Source organism: Mirounga leonina, unplaced genomic scaffold (assembly GCF_011800145.1).
Source record: "Mirounga leonina isolate KUSES-001 unplaced genomic scaffold, KU_Mleo_1.0 Mir_91, whole genome shotgun sequence".
Classification (NCBI taxonomy): domain Eukaryota; kingdom Metazoa; phylum Chordata; class Mammalia; order Carnivora; family Phocidae; genus Mirounga; species Mirounga leonina.
This window is the reverse complement of record NW_023270839.1, coordinates 17,156,941-17,173,777: the sequence shown is the minus strand read 5'-3', so window position 1 is coordinate 17,173,777 and position 16,837 is coordinate 17,156,941. Positions and strand designations below refer to the sequence as shown.

The 16,837-nt window shown below is 43.7% G+C and overlaps 1 protein-coding gene across 9 annotated transcripts in view; it reads right to left on the bottom strand.

Moving 5' to 3' along the window:
* EIF2AK4 (eukaryotic translation initiation factor 2 alpha kinase 4) overlaps positions 1 to 16,837 on the bottom strand; it is a 109,631-nt gene that overhangs the window by 49,232 nt on the left and 43,562 nt on the right. For 8 of the 9 annotated variants that reach the window (XR_004677321.1, XM_034994319.1, XM_034994318.1 and 5 more), the window contains 7 exons: positions 16,210 to 16,367; positions 13,811 to 14,346; positions 7,914 to 8,020; positions 6,857 to 7,014; positions 3,208 to 3,659; positions 2,640 to 2,703; positions 166 to 249 (listed from right to left, as the gene is read on the bottom strand). Coding sequence is in view for 8 of the 9 variants with exons in the window: in XM_034994319.1 (XP_034850210.1) it covers positions 166 to 249; positions 2,640 to 2,703; positions 3,208 to 3,659; positions 6,857 to 7,014; positions 7,914 to 8,020; positions 13,811 to 14,346; positions 16,210 to 16,367 (1,559 nt within the window). In the remaining variant the exon portion in view is untranslated. The remainder of the gene's footprint in view (positions 1 to 165; positions 250 to 2,639; positions 2,704 to 3,207; positions 3,660 to 6,856; positions 7,015 to 7,913; positions 8,021 to 13,810; positions 14,347 to 16,209; positions 16,368 to 16,837) is intronic. The other variant, XM_034994326.1, reaches the window with a different exon arrangement.

Below are 16,837 nucleotides of genomic sequence, written 5' to 3'. Positions count from 1 at the left end.
CTGTGACTGGGGGATCCAGGATGAGAACTTACACAGCCTGAGTCCGGAGCCCATAACCACGGCCCTATGCCATCTCCTGCTACTTGCTCTAGCCTCCTGCAACATCCCCACCAGCGACCACCGGGAGGGGCTGTGACCCGAGCCGCACGCACGCCAGGGCCTCACCTGGATATACAGGTAGTGCACGGCTTCGACGGCCGCCGATGGCTCACTTTCATGGCAACTGCTCTTCCCACTGCAGTCTTCATCCTAATCCAAGAGGAGCGCGGGGGAACTCATAAATGGGAGCTGAAATGGGACATGACCATCACCATCCTCAAGTCCTTTGTGCCCGCCCCGCCACACACCCGGACATCCTGTTGCCTCAGAGGGGAGGTCTGAGCAGAACGCAGCCACTGTCCTTTAGGTGCTTCCAGCATTTAAAAGGCAACTGCGCTATTACCCGACTCTACTGTATAGTTTACAGGTATGTCACTATATAGCATAATGATGGGGGCAAATAAGAAATAGGTAGGTATTACAGTTGTGCGATCTACAGAAAGATTCCAAGTCAAGTCCATTCTTTCTTACCATGGGTATCTTTTTATGGGTAAGAAAGGCAGAATGTGTACAGGCTAATATTTTAAGGTTTCAGACTTAATGGAATACCTTTCTTTGCTGGTAGGCTTACTTTGGAAGCAGAAGATGAGAGATCCATCTTTAGCTAAATCAACTTAAATATGATGATATTACCAAAAGGCACACCGCCCTCGGGGCTGTACCACTGAGGGACAAGCACCCGGCTGCCACTTAACTGTGACTGATCTTCTGGAATGCTTTTCCACACGGCTAGTCTATTCTTCCCCTACAGCTCATTTTCTTACTCTTGTCCCTTTTTTTTTCCCCCCAGTTCTTTTGGGGATGCCTGGGTGGCTCAGTTGGTTGAGCATCTGCCTTGGGCTCAGGTCATGATCCCAGGGTCCTGCGATCAAGCCCCACATCGGGCTCCCTGCTCAGTGGGGAGTCTGCTCCTCTCTCCGCCTGCCACTCCCCCTGCTGGTCTCTCCAATAACTAAAAAAAAATAAAGTTCTTTCATTCTTCTCATAAATGTTTTTAAGTATTTCCCCTCAACACCACCACCTGGGGGAAAAGGACTGGCTGAGGAAAAAGCATTAGGTAGCATTTGGTGGTTTCTGATTTACAGTTTGTTTGTGGAAGCATTTCTCAACATTTTTCCTTTAGCAAAGGAAAAAAAAAGCCCCCCTGTTCTGCAAACAATCAAGTTCTACTCCTGAATCATTTACATACCCTGGGGATTATCTGTAGAAGACTGTTAATCTCTTGGAGGCTTCCACTCATCAATTAGAATGCCCCTGGGATGTTGCCCTTAACTGAGCAAAACCAGGATTATAAATTTGGTGCTCTCATAATAATTAAATGCATAACTAATGCTAAAATCAAAGCAGTTGGTTATAATTTATAATTTTTTAAAAGATTTTATTTATTTATCTGAGAGAGAGAGAGAGAGCATGTGCGGGGTGAGGGGCAGAGGGAGCAGCAGACTCCCTGCTGAGCAGGGAGCCCAAAGTGGGACTTGATCCCGGGACTCCAGGATCATGACCTGAGCCAAAGGCAGATGCTTAACTGACTGAGCCAAACAGGTGCCCCTATAATTTATAAATTTAAACCAAACGGACTTTAAGGTGCTTTTAATAAAAGAAAAGGGGGGGGATTACTTCTAAAAAATGCAGGGGAATACATTCAAACCTTACAATTAATTTAAGTGCTTATCTAACAGGGTGTACATGTAGACTTTTCTTTATCTACTATGAATACAGCCTTATAACTGCTTGTAATTCTGTTTTTATTTCTGGAAATACAGTCATGGCACTCAACCCCCTCTCATGGAAGTTTCCTCTACACCAACGACGGACACTCCTAGTTGTCAGTGCCATGCACCAGCATTCAGGGGCTCTGCTGGTCTGGGCAGAAGAAGATGCAAAACTGAGTGGGGTCCAAGGCCTGGAACAGTGTTTTTCAAACTTTTCAGACCATGGTCCACATGAAGAAATGTTATTTTATATCACACTCAGTTCACATACTCACGTGAGACATGGTGTACAAACAGGTTACCTTTCCTAGTGTGATGCACGGTCTCCACTCTTCCCTACAGCACTAAAATAGTTGGTTGTGGCCCTGAAAACTGATTTCATAGCCTGTTACAGGATCATGACTCAGTGCTAAAACACTGTTCTAGATGATGGTTTATGAGAATAAATAACCTGGATTAATTGACCATAGAGGACAACAGAACTCTACAATAAGGCTGTTTTAATTACTTAAATCAATCCCTATCCCCAACCACATCAAGTACCCCCAAATCTTCTAGGAGATAGTTTTCATTTAAAGAAACAAAACAAAACAAAAACCAGCATGTCAATTTACTCCTCTCTTCTAAAAGCAGTTATGTTCGGTTATGTGGACAAATTAAGGCCCATAAATAAACACAGGTGTAGCATATACATTAAATAATCATGTTTCTATATCTGCCTATCAGAGTGAGGCTTTACTGTTCCACCTGGAGCTTCTAACAACAAACACTTGTTTTCTTACATGCCCACCCCTGATAAAACGGTGTAATTTCTATTTATATATTTACCTGATTCTGACTCTTACTGTTCTCATCTTCAAAGATGATATCACTGTCAGAATCTGAAGCAGGTCTTAAAAACAGAAACGGAGAAATTATAAAGAAATCAAATTCCCTATTATAATTCCATAGCTAAGAGTTAAGATCAACTGTATCCAACTGGATAGGATGAAATCAAACGAGGAAAGTCAAGATGGATCTGGGTGGCTTCTGAGATGCACAAACTTTAGGATCTTAATTCTTGACTTTTTAGAACGGCAGTTGGCCCTATGTCAAGATTCCAGGTTAGTTTTTAAATGTACCAGAGTTGGAAGCCCTTATCCAAAAGAATGCTCTTTAAAAACTTTCTATCAATGGTACTAAGATGATGAGGTATTGAAAGGAATTTCTGTTTTTCCTTTCTCCAGGGTCTGGATTTTGGAGATCTTTTAAAGACTGTAGGGAATAAACCCCTTTGGACTGAATCTGGTTCCTCTCTAAACACACAGTTCTGTACCTCAACATGGTGACAGCCTGGGTTTCTAACAGAATCCCCTCTCCCGGGGCGTGGGCCTTGCACCCCCGCTGATGCTCTTACAGGAAGGGTTGGGGGAAGACGCCCTCGTGCTCGTCCTCATCGTCGTCCTCGTCCTCGTCGCTGCTGGAGCCCGGGCCCGCGGCGGGGAAGCGGGCGCTGGCCGAGCGCTCGCCCGACGTGCTCCACTCCACCGAGCTGAGGATGGGCGGGGGCGCCGCGGCCTCCAAGCTGCCCGGGCCGTCGGGGCCACTGCTGTGCGCTGGCGGCTGGGACGAAGCTCGCCCATCCCGTGCCTGGGGCCGTGAGTCCGAGTCTGAGTCCAGGGGCAGCATCCCCGGGCCCACCGGCCGCTCATATCTCTCGATCCAGGCGTTGTAGTAGCGCACGATGTTCTCATGGTGCAGGCGCGACAGCAGCGTCACCTCGCCCTTGATTCTGCGGAAGTGCCTGCTGGCCGGGTTGATGGGTATGCGCTTCACCGCGTAGCAGCAGCCGTCCAGCTTGTTCTGCACCTGCCGCGGGGAGGGGAGGGGAAGGAACCCGGTGCCCGTCAGGCACTGGGAGCCTCGCAGACCAGCATTTGTAGCCTGTCACCCCATGCCCTCCCAAGGGGAGCCCAGAGTTCTCAGTGAGAAGCAACAGCTACAGTCGAGAGCCACATAGTTCGACTTCTTACACTGGATAAAGTCTTGACTGCCGAAATCTGTAGGAAACATCTCACCCCAAACGACACCTATATTTAGTTTAACAAGAGACCTGGAGAAAACATGACCTCCATTTTAATCATTAATTTTACCGACAATTACATTCCTGCTTTTCCAGTATCACACCTGATATCTCAATTCTAAGAAATTATTATTTTAACCCTGTTTAAAAAATACTAATTATCTGGGCGCCTGGGTGGCTCAGTCGTTAAGCATCTGCCTTCGGCTCAGGTCATGATCCCAGAGTCCTGGGATCAAGCCCCGCATCGGGCTCCCCGCTCCGCTGGAAGCCTGCTTCTCCCTCTCCCACTCCCCCTGCTTGTGTTCCCTCTCTCACTGTCTCTCTCTCTGTCAAATAAATAAAATCTTTAAAAAAAAAAAAAAACTAATTATTTTTGGGGCACCTGGGTGGTACATTCCTTAAGTGAGGACTCTTGGTTTCGGCTCAGGGCATGGTCTCAGGGTCATGAGATCCAGCCCTGTGTTGGCTCCGTGCTCAGCAGGGAGTCTACTTGAGCTTCTCTCTCCCTCTCCTTCTGCCCCTCCTGCTCATGCTCACGGTCTCTCCCTCTATATCAAATAAATAAATCTTAAAAAAAAAATACTAATTATTTTCTAAAGTCAATATGAGGTTTCAGAACTTTAGTTTCTCTCCAAGCTTTTTTTTTTTTTTTTTACACTTCAAGTCACTAAACACAAATTAAACTCCAAAAATGTTAATCTGAATACAATTTCTAATTCCGGACTTATCAAGCAGTGTAAACTTGGGCAAATGATTTAATTTCCTTGAAACTCCATTTTCTCATCTGCATGTACACCACTCCCCTCACCTCAGAGGTGACAGACTTTAGGATAAAATGCGTGAGGTGAGTAAACCACTTATGACCAAGGCCTCACTGAGCAACGGGCTCAGTAAAACGAGACTGGTATCAACACAATTACTGCCCACTGATTTTGTTTGTACTAAGATGTTTGTTACTAAGATTTATAACTGATGATATGTTTTAAGACCAGAATAATGTGATTAAGAACACAATAAAATAAAGACAAGTAAAATACAAGAGAAAGTTTCAAAGACTCCACAACCTGCACAGAGACCCTTTCTCCTGGGCAGTCACAGGATGCCACTGGGTTGACTGAAGTTAACTTTTACAAAATTCTGCTCATGAGAACATTCTGGACCCACTATGCAGGTCAAATGAGGTGATGAAAAGGAACAACTCCCATGGGCAGAGGGAGGAACTAGTTGATTACAAAATACAAAATAAAGCATCATTCTCATAGGTTTCAATTAGAATGAGAAAGGACTACTATAAAATTGAGTTTCAGATTACCTTTGTGTGGAAAGTGGCAAAAAACCATGCTTTTGAGTAGAACAGATATAGGTATGAATGCTGATTTATCTCTTACTGCATGTAGGTAACCTCATACAAATTATGTGACTTCTCTGAAGGTCAGTTCCCTCATCTGAAAAATGGGGATAATACTTATTTCGTAACAATGTCCTGAAACTGAAAGACAAGGTTTGTGAGCCACCTGGCACAGAACCTGAAATATGGAACATGCTCCAAAAAGCTATGGCCCGTGTTCTTTTACTGCTACAACATTAATAGAGTAGGAAACAGTGGTTAAGTCTTGGCACTGTCTTCGACCTTGAGTCTCAGAACACATCACGAATGCCTGGAGTCATTGACCGGGGTGTGGAGCTCACTACACTGCAAACTCCCAGGGATTCACTTATTACAGTGGAAAGGTACCTGAACCATAATGGGGCCAATTGCTCATGAAATGCCAGATGACTGAACAGAATGCCCTACCCTAACCCGGAAAGAGAGATGGAATGTGAGGGCTGTGGCCTCTCAGAGGGAAAAACCACAAGAGAACTTAGGAACTTAAATTACTAGACGTTTTCATTATATGAGCCTACTCATCATTTTTAAGTACTTGTAAGGAAATGGGAGTTTGATAATGTCTCACGTTCAAGAATTGAAAATACAAACAAGTTAAAGGACCTGATCAAAATTACGGCGAGAGTTAAAGGAATAATACATACATCAATCACCCACTCCCCTGAACAGCACTGGGATTACCCAATCAAGATATCTGCCACAGTAGGTCTATTTAACCACCTAACTATAATGTCTACACTTGCATGAAGAAAGTTGAAAATTTTCCATGATCCTCTAACTTCCTTTTGGGAAGCTTAAGATTGTCTTTCTGTCCCTGATTACCACAGAAAACCTTTTTATTTTGGGGGTTGTTGTAAAAGACCTTCCACAGTAATACCAGTAACCCTTCCTAATAACACTCTCAAGAATCCTCAACAGGCATAAATGCCCTCTTGATGGTGGGCCATTCTATCCTGTGAAAGGTAACATGTCTTATATGGATTTAATCAACAATATTAGCCTGGGCCTCCTAAAGTCAAAATACTTAAATTACACAAGAACAGCTGAAATCTCCTTCTCAAAGGGCAGGTAATCACAAGTCACCCAAATAGACCAGAAAGCAGAAGAGAAAACCTAAGAAAAGCACACCTTCATAACGCACCACTGATTTTCTTTCTCAGTAACAGCTGGAAAGTGAAAGCTACTGAGACCATCTGGAGCCATTTCCCAGTGAATTCCACCTCAGCTCTAACCTCGCAGCCCTTTTATCCACAGCACCTCTACAAGCAAATGGGACCAAAAGGACAATTTTCTTTCTGAACCACAGCACAGCAAAATGGTCTTGACGTAGAGGGCCTGGCTCCACTTAAGCCCTGGGAGAATCATGTGGTTTTCTCGTTAATGCACTGTATCAAGCAAGGAGGAGGAAATGATGCGCTCTTAATGTGTCCACTGCGACTTTAAGTAAAGCCTTTAACTCTGCGAAGGCGACGAAGATCATAGTTTCAAATGGGCATATTTACTTCTCTCCCCACTCTCAAAAAAGAGCTCCCTAAGTCTGCGGAAAGGGAACCAAGAAGGAACTCGGAGGGGCCTGGGCACAACTCCACAGCACACCTTGATGACCGCTCCGAAGGCTCCTTTGCCGAGAAGCTGTAATTCTTCAAACTCAATGAAATACCGGGAAAACGGTCTCTGTGTCTCACTGAAGAATGCGGCACTGGGTAGCTGTTTACTAGGAATAACAGTCTCAACATAATCTTGTCCTCCAGAATCTGAGATAAAACAAAATGGGAGAGGCAAACAAGGCATCAGAAAAATAGTGAGAAGGGCGCCTGGGTGGCTCAGTTGGTTAAGCGACTGCCTTCGGCTCAGGTCATGATCCTGGAGTCCCGGGATCGAGTCCCGCATCGGGCTCCCTGCTCGGCAGGGAGTCTGCTTCTCCCTCTGACCCTCCTCCCTCTCATGCTCTCTGTCTCTCATTCTCTCTGTCTCAAATAAATAAATAAAATCTTTAAAAAAAAAAAAAAAAAAAGAAAAAGAAAAATAGTGAGAGATGCAAAACCCAACAGCAAAGCCAGGGCTGGAAGAAGAGGACCCAACCCGTAGTTTGAACAAGGACCTCTTCCCTGGCACGGACCCTTCAACACTTTTCTCCACCTCATTCTTCAAGTAGGTAGAATATACCCAGGTTATGGGCGGGGCTAAGTCAGAGAGACACACACACACACACACACACACGGACCACACACAGACAGACACACACACACACAGACACACACACCCACAGTAAAGGAATGACTACTCGATAGAGCCAGAACCCGAACCTGGGTCTCCTGACCCATCCCCAGCTCTACTGAGGTTCCTTAATCTGTTCCTTGAGCAGCAACAGGGAAATCTACTTCCGTGGCAGTAAGGTGACGGGACCAGAAGGGTACCTGACACTAAGAGAGGCTACCCCAACGAACACTCCAACCGTCGAGGCTGGGGAAACCAGGACGGCAAAACAGTTCTGTGCACACGGTACACATGCAATGAATGGATTTATGTGCAGCTCAGCATAAAATAGATAAAAAAATGATCCAGGCAGTCTGTTCCAGCCTTAGGCTTCTGCGTTCTTTAAAAATAATTTATGTCAAACAGGCTTTCAAGAAAAGAGTGGTAACAGACTCACCTTCAGGACTTTGTTCCAATAAAGACATTTTTGGCTGCGGACTGATAAAGCTGTGTTTCAGCAATTGCTGGGCATTCCATCTTTCCTTGTCATCCAAGCAAACACACCTCAGTGAGAGGGAAGAGAGAATCTCAGCGACACAGAAAATGATCACTGATCTTGTTAATCAAAGGGTTTATTTTTTATTTATGGGTCTATTTTAAGGTAAATACACATTAGAGAACTCATGTTGTTTATGGACCCAAATGCACTCTTAAGTGAAAACACGCTGAACACCAGGCTGGGTGTAAGTGGGGAATCAAAAAATATATAGTCTCTGCAGCGCCTGGGTGGCTCAGTCATTAAATGTCTGCCTTCTGCTCGGGTCATGATCCGAGGTTCCTGGAATCGAGCCCCGCATCAGGCTTCCTGCTCGGCGGAGGCCTGCTTCTCCCTCTACCACTCCTCCTGCTTGTGTTCCCACTCTCGCTGTGTCCGTCAAATAAATAAATAAAATCTTTAAAAAAAAGACAAAAAATATATAGTCTCTAGGAAGACTTACCTCATGGAAGAATTTTTTTTCATGGGTTTAAGATAGCACAAGTTACGAATTTTCACGCCCACTAAATAGTTCAGTGACTTGCCATCCTACACTAAGCTTCTCCAGGGACCAGTGAAAACCAAAGCTTTCCAAAAGAAAAGCAAATCTGATGGCTGATGCAGCGTGGGGGCCCAATATGACAAACTTTGGATGAAGCCTGTTCATGGTATGATGTAACTTGGTAACAGTTACAGACTACTTTTTAAAAAGTCCCACATTTTACCATATACTTCTTTTCATTCTCATTCCTAGAACCTTGTTTCTAATAAGTGTAAGTCTTTTTTGTTCTTTAGTGAAGACAAGCCATACCTTTAACCCAGTGGTTCTTAAGGTGGGGTCCCTGACCAGGAGCATCAGTACCAGTATGACCTGGGAATTTGTTACAAATTCTGTTCTAACCCTATCCTAGTAAATCAGCAACTTTGGTGGTTTGGGCAGTAATCTGTGCTTTACCCTGCTGTCCAGGTGGTTTCTGAGAACCACACTGTTCTAACTAATATAAACTCTTTGATTTTTATGACAATGACCCAAGTAGCACCACTTGGTGGCACCTGACCCTAATTACCAACAATGAATTTAAAAGAACCAACCAACTTTCACTTATTTGTGGAACATAAGGAATAGCATGGAGGACAACAGAAGAAGGAAGGGAAAAATAAAGGAGGAAATCAGAGTGGGAGACGAGCCATGAGAGACTATGGACTCACACAGACAGACAAACAAACTGAGGGTTTTGGGGGGGGGGGTTAGCCTGCTGATGGGTATTAAAGAGGGCACGTATTGAATGGAGCACTGGGTGTTATACGCAAACAATGAATCATGGAACACTACATCAAAAACTAATGATGTGAGGCGCCTGGGTGGCTCAGTGGTTAAGCGTCTGCCTTCTGGCTCAGTTCATGATCCCAGGGTCCTGGGATCGAGTCCCGCATCGGGCTCCCTGCTCAGCGGGAAGCCTGCTTCTGCTTCTCCCTCTCCCTCTCCCACTCCCCCTGCTTGTGTTCCCTCTCTCGCTGTGTCTCCCTCTGTCAAATAAATAAATAAAATCTTAAAAAAAAAAAACAACTAATGATGTACTGTATGGTGACTAACATAACATAAAAAAAAAAAAAGCCAACCATCATTGTGAATTCTGTACTTATCACCTGTAGCTATAAAGTGGTGGCAGTAACTACCTTAAAGGGTAACATATTTTTTTATGTCAGCACTAAAATGCAAAGCACTCCTAATTTCATACCTTGAAAAGGACAAGATCACAATAAAAGCATTTGTGTAAGATACTGGTTTTTTCCCCTAAATTTAAGATTATTTTTAATTACATCAGTAAAACAAAAAAAGTACAAATATTAAAACATTACTGATTATGATAAAGTCTTTGACTAAATCCCCATCTCTCTCCAATTCCTCTCCTCTCCTTTAGTGTGTCATTCCAGACTTGTTTTACGCATTTAACACAGTCGTATAAAAGATAGTTTTGTTTTGTGGATATATTGTGGATATATATTTTTTTATGACATCATCTTATATTATCCTCAACTTGCTTTTTTCATTTGCTCATGTAAAAGGTTCTATACACAATTCCACTGGTGGAGGGCTGTGGGGGAGGGGGGCCACCAAGCAATTCTCGAACGCCAGCTGGGTGGGTATCCTACAATTCAACTCAATTCTGACACTACCTACCTGGAGATAGCATCAGATCCCACAGGTTGAGGGCTCATTCCTTTAAGACTGCCCCCCAACCCCTTGAAGATGCCAATCGCAACCTTGCTTTCAACCAACCAGCTAGAGACCAAAGATTCCAACAACCCCCTCCTTGGGTTCAACTGGTCTGCTACAGTGCTTCACAGAACTCAAAGGAACATTTTTTTTTTTTTACTAGATTACCAGTTTCGTATGAAAGAATACAGCTCAGGAACAGCCACCTGTTCCTGCAGAGAAATGCAGCATCTCTATGTGTTCACCAACTGGAAGCTCGCCAAACTCCATCCTTCTGGGTTTTTATGGAGGCTTCATTATATAGGCATGGTTGATTAAATCACTGGCTACTGGTGATCGATTCAATGTCCAGCCCTTCTCTTCACCCCACAGGTTGGGAAGTGGGACTGGAAGTTCCAGCTCCTCTCTATTCATGGGTCTCATGTCAGCTCTCCAGGCAACCAGCCCTGTTCCTCAGATGAGTTCCAAAACTCACCTCATTAACATAAAAAGAGGGAATGGTTTTAAGAGCTCGGTGCTGGCCAGGCACATGACAAAGCGTCATTAAGTCTGTGTCTCAGTTATGTCAACTGCAAAACGTTAGTAAGAATAGCAGATAGAGAACAAACTGAGGGGTGAAGGGGGTATGTGGGGGATGGGCTAAATGGATGATGGGTATTAAGGAGGGCACTTGTGATGACCACTGGGTGTTATATATAAGCGATGAATCAGTAAATTCTATACCTGAAGCCAATACTACACTATATGTTAACTAACTGGAATTTAAATAAAAACTTAAAAAGAAAAAAGAAAAAAAAAAAAGAAGGCATTGGGGTTTTTATTGGCCTCAAGTTTCCAAGCCAAAAAAAAAAGCTCTGTGCTTGAAACAGGGGTGAAGACCAAATATATTTATTATAAATCACAGTTATTACACCATGTGTCTTAGAGATCTTTCTAAGCCCAGTACTTCAAGATCTCTTTGAGCTTACCAGAACTTACTCACATTATATACACATTCTCCTATTGTTGGTCATTTAGATTATTTCCAGTTTTTCACTTGTACAAAACAACGCTGCAATGAACATCCGTATACACATCCTGTTGGGTTTCTGAAGTCCACTGTCACCATAACTCAACTGCGACAGTAATCAAGAAAATTTTAAAACCTACCTAGACTGGGGCGCCTGGGTGGCTCAGTTGGTTAAGCGACTGCCTTCGGCTCAGGTCATGATCCTGCGGTCCCTGGATCGAGTCCCGCATCGGGCTCTGTGCTCGGCAGGGAGCCTGCTTCTCCCTCTGACCCTCCCCCCTCTCATGTGCTCTCTCTCTCTCATTCTCTCTGTCTCAAATAAATAAATAAAATCTTTAAAAAAAAAAAACCTACCTAGACTGAATTGTATCTTTAAGAGAAAATTTTATAAGCCACCAGGATCTCAGTTAAAAAGATGAAATTTTCCGAGCCCATCATCTTGGCACCAGAGTAGCTCTAAGCAGCAGAGGCAAATGTTACATCCAGCTCTGAAAAGGGATGAAATGCCTGGAACCTTCCCCGTCAGATGCACTGTCCTCTCTACGGAGGATGCCAGTGCGACCCAACACTGCCTCACCACAGGCCACTTTACAGGTGTGAGTGAGCTCACTTAATCCTCACAGCCACCTCGGGAGGTAGGCAGTGCTCTTATTATTAAACCACTAAATGAAATTATTAAATCATAATGATCCATTTTACAAGGACAAACCTCAAGGTAGAGAGTTTAAGTACTCAGTGAGGAAGAGGTAAAGGTGGGACCTGGATCCAGCTGTCTGGCTCCAGACTGGGCTCTTTCCTATCGGAGACTGATATGAAGCAAAATCTTTCTCCAGAGGATATTCACCAAGAAGTAAAAAGACAACTACAAATGAAATGTTGTTACGCTTATGTTGTTCGTGAATGGTTTTCTTTCTTTTTTTTTAACTGAGGCTGGACAGCAAAGGAAGTAAAATAATACTGTGCGGGCTCCTCCTTCACCAAGTCGTCCATCAAACCAATCTAGGATGAGAGGAATACACATAAAAATCTCAAGAACAACCATGTTAAACAGAGTACGAAATAGTGCTGATCTCAAGTTCAATACGCTTAGAGTGTTGAGCGATTCTCTAAGAAGAAAACTAGGAAAGTTTTAGCTACTGAGTCTGTCATTTTGCTGTTAAATGTGAGAGATACGTTGCACATAAACTTCCCAGTGTTGTTTTTTAAAAAATACATAATGCTATTTGCTCAATTACCCTTGACCCATAAAGGGCCGAAAGCAAAAGGTGACATTTTGAAGAATGAAATGAGTCTATCAATGGTTCTGTCACCATATTTCCATTGATGTCCTTTTAGCCAACCTCATCCTCAGGGTGCATTTAAATAAATATTTTCAAGTTCTATTGCATTTAAGAGAAATTGCAAAAGATTTCTTTAGAAATCTTAAGATGTTTATATACTTGGAGAACACAGTTTATAAAGAATCAAAGTTGGCCTCTTTCCATGACTGTACATCATGTCTGCTTCAGTTTTACACAGAAACTATCTTATTTAAACAGAAGTACAGTTACTTTCATTTGTAGGATGTAGATAATGTAGGAAGTGGATAAAAGTGAATGGCTGGGAAAAAGAAATAAAGTGAGAAACAAGACAGAGTGCTGGGAAGGGAAGAAACCAGGCCAGCTCAACTTCCACAGGAAAGCTGGACCAGGGGTGTGCCTGGAAAAACCCACAGTGAAGGGATCTTATTTCTCGTTTAACAGAGAAACTAAGAGAACCTCGGTCTGGCTTGGACAGGGCTGAGAGGCAGGGCTAAGCTGGAAAGCACTGAAGGGAAGGACCTGGACAAAAACTTTAGGCCTAGGTGAACCTTTCATAAGGATTCTCTCAAAGCAGTCAGACTTGGCTCTGCAATGAAATGTGCACCTGGAATTTACAGGTGTCGAAAATCCTATGGCTCGTGCGAGGAAGTCACTGCACTCGATCACCTGGCTGAATGAGACATTGTTAATGAAGAACGGTTAAGAAGGGGGAGAATTGTGATTCTCCTAACGCTGTTTTTAAATAGGAGGCCTTGTCTTTGACCCCTTAGGGGCCAGCAGCTGAGGTAGATAGAGACGGTCTTCCATTTGGAATACCTGGGGCATTTCTCCCTGTTAACTTCCTAGATATACCAGGCACTCCCCAAAAGCAGTCTGAAAATCTACTACGAAGCCCAAGTGAATTTAGGAGAATGTGCAAGAAGGGAATGAAAATGGTAAGCAAGAAATCAGAACCTATGCGGCTAAGAAAGGGTTGGAAGAACAAAGAATAAACTCCAATCCTGTTCCTCGCTTTTCATCTTAAACACATCACTTAGATGCTGAGCACATTCAAGCACAATTACAAGTTCAGGAGTAGGGGCGCCTGGGTGGCTCAGTTGGTTAAGCATCTGCCTCGGGCTCAGGTCATGATCTCGGGGTCCTGCGATCACACTTAGCAGGGAATCTGTCTCTCCTTCTGCCCCTCCCCCTGCTCATGCTCCCTCCCTCTCTCTTTCAAATAAATAAAATCTTAAAAAAAAAAAAAGTTCAGGAGTAAAGTGCAATCAGAGAGAATCTCAATGATACTCACTTCTTCAGAAAATCTTGAAAGTCAGCTGGTAAGTCACGAGGGATGGTCACGGGGTACTCTCCACATTCTTGTCCTTGGCTGAGGAAGAGCAGCAGAAGGCCAAGACACCAAACATCCCCTTTCTTGCCCGTTTTATAAGGCAGGGCACTGTCACTAAAGCTAACTCGGCTTTGTTCAAACACGTCCTCCTTGCAAATGTCTGCTAGGCGCTTAGAAATGCTGTAGTCCGTGATCTTGACATTGCCGTCTGCATCCACCAGGATATTTGATGCACGCAGCACCTTGTGTACCACATCATTGCTGTGCAAATACTCAAGGCCCGACAAGAGCTGGGCTGTGTACCTGCGGAGCTGATGCACGGGGATGGGGCCTGAGTGGCTCAGGTGCGCAGCGAGGGAGACACCATTGATGTGCTCTGATAAAATGTCCACCACGATGGAGTCATCATGCTCTTTGAGATTCATTGCGAAGTAGCGTACTACATTTGGATGGCTCAATTTTACCAGTGAGCTGAATTCCGTTTCTGCCCCTTGAATCTGATAAGGAAAAACACCACTAAGATAATATTGCATTGATCAGCACTAACTGGTATTTCATTTCAAAGGTAAAATATTTAATAGAAAAAAACAAAATATTTAATAGAAAATGTACTTTCAAAGGAGAAGGAATATGTTCTGAACTATAACCTCCCCTAAATTATAAGGCCAACCTAACAGTTCATAAAGATGAAAGCAATTTAATTAATTCTCCACTTCTGTGATCTCAAAATCTAGTGTACAAATACTATAAAATTAGTGAACAGCTTTTTTTTTTTTTAAAGATTTTATTTATTTGGGAGAGAGAGAGTGTGCAAGAGAGCACAAGCAGGGGGAGCAGCAGAGGGAGAAGGAGAAGCAGACTCCCCAATGAGCAGGGAGCCCAATGCGGGGCTCAATGCCAGGGCCCCAGGATTATGACCTGAGCAGAAGGCAGACACTTAACTGACTGAGCCACCCAGGCGCCCCAAAATTAACCAGTTTTCTCTATTTTTTTAAATAGGCTCCATGCTCAGCACGGAGCCCAATATGGGGCTTGAACTCAAGACCCTGAAATCAAGACCTGAGACTAAGAGTCAGACACTTAACCCACTGAGCTACCCAGGTGCTCAGGTGAACAGCTTTTAAAAGCAATTTCTCTTGCCATAAGGCCAGCAGAAAAAAAGGGAAAAAAAAAAAATTAATTTTTAAAAAAACGTTTCCTGATCAGGCTGCCTGGCTGGCTCAGTCGGCACAGCATGTAGTCTTGATTTGGGGGTTTTGGGTTCAAGCTCCACGTTGGGTGTAGGAATTACTTAAAAATAATTTTAGGGGCGCCTGGGTGGCTCAGTTGGTTGGGCGACTGCCTTCGGCTCAGGTCATGATCCTGGAGTCCCTGGATCGAGTCCCACATCGGGCTCCCTGCTCGGCAGGGAGTCTGCTTCTCCCTCTGACCCTCCCCCCTCTCATGTGCTCGCTCTCATTCTCTCTCTCTCAAATAAATAAATAAAATCTTTAAAAAAATAATAATAATAATTTTAAAAAGTTTTTTAAAAAAAGTCTTTCTGATTATAAAGCATCAACGTCAACCTTTTTAGTAAGTACTAACACAAAAGAAGAAACCGCACAAATTACCTATATGGTCACTACCAAAAGACAACCATTATGATTTCAGTGCCTTTACTTCCAGTTTTTTCATCATAAATACACATGTCTAAACACAATGCTTTCCTACTGTTTTGTAACCTCTTTATGATGTAACTGTGCGATATGCAATGTTAAATGTTCTCCTTAAGCTCAGAATTATAAATTAACGTTCAAACTGTCTAGTCCCCTAAAATTCAGTTTTGATGCAAAGATTTCAAAAGACTGCAGAAAGCACGAGAATGAAGCTATTTAGCCCCAGCTGGGGACGGCTATTAATGCCATAACACGTGCAGACAACAAAGTCTGACCGTGTTTTGTGAGTGTTGTGAAAGGGGCAGCAAGGGGCTGAGAAACTTGGAGAAGAGGGCGGGTTCCCCACCATCCCCTCTGGTTAAACAGATCTCATACCATTCTGGATCATCTTTTTTTTTTTTAAGTTTTTTTTTATTTATTCATTCAAGATACAGAGACACAGAAAGAGAGAGAGAATATGAGCAGGGGGAGAAGTAGAGGGAAGGGGAGAAGCAGGCCCCCCGCTGAGCAGGGAGCCCGATGCGGGGCTCGATCCCAGGACCCTGGGATCATGACCTGAGCCGAAGGCAGACACTCAACCATCTGAGCCACCCAGGTGCCCCCCGGATCATCTTTGCTAGCCAATCAAAGGCACAGCTCTTTCGTTCTGTCATCTCATCAAGTTCGAGGTGGGGCCTCTGCTCAAGGGCCACCTCGGATGCCCACCTGCTTTTTGCACTTATCAATCTTCTCCTTCTCTTGACTGGTAAGGAACAGACCCATTTTTTTCTGCCATCGAAGGACCCACTCATGCAACAAGACAAAATTGCCAGTGGCCGTTTCCAAAGCATTGTAAACTAATTTTCCAAGCGGCTCATCACTTCCTGCACATTGAAAGAAAATATAATGAAATCTCACTGATCTATTTTCTGTGGGGGTAAAGAAAGAGGGGCTGTATCTTCACACATTCATTCAACAGTCGATACCATACGCTACCTATGAAAAATATGACTGCATGTAATACATGCTCTTTTGTGACCAAATTTTTTTTTTAATTTTTATTTATTTATTTGACAGAGAGAGACACAGAGAGAGGGAACACAAGCAGGGGGAGAGGGAGAAGCAGGCTTCCCACTGAGCAGGGAGAAGATGCGGAGTTCGATCCCAGGACTCTGGGACTATGACCCGAGCCGAAGGCAGACGCCTAACGAATGAGCCACCCAGGCGCCCCTTGTGACCAAATTTTTAATATTTGACAACATATTCTGAACCCTTTTTTTTTTTTATTCTGAACCCTTAAACATTAATTTTTATAAAGGGACAACAATCAACCATGAGATTTTAGTCTCAGATC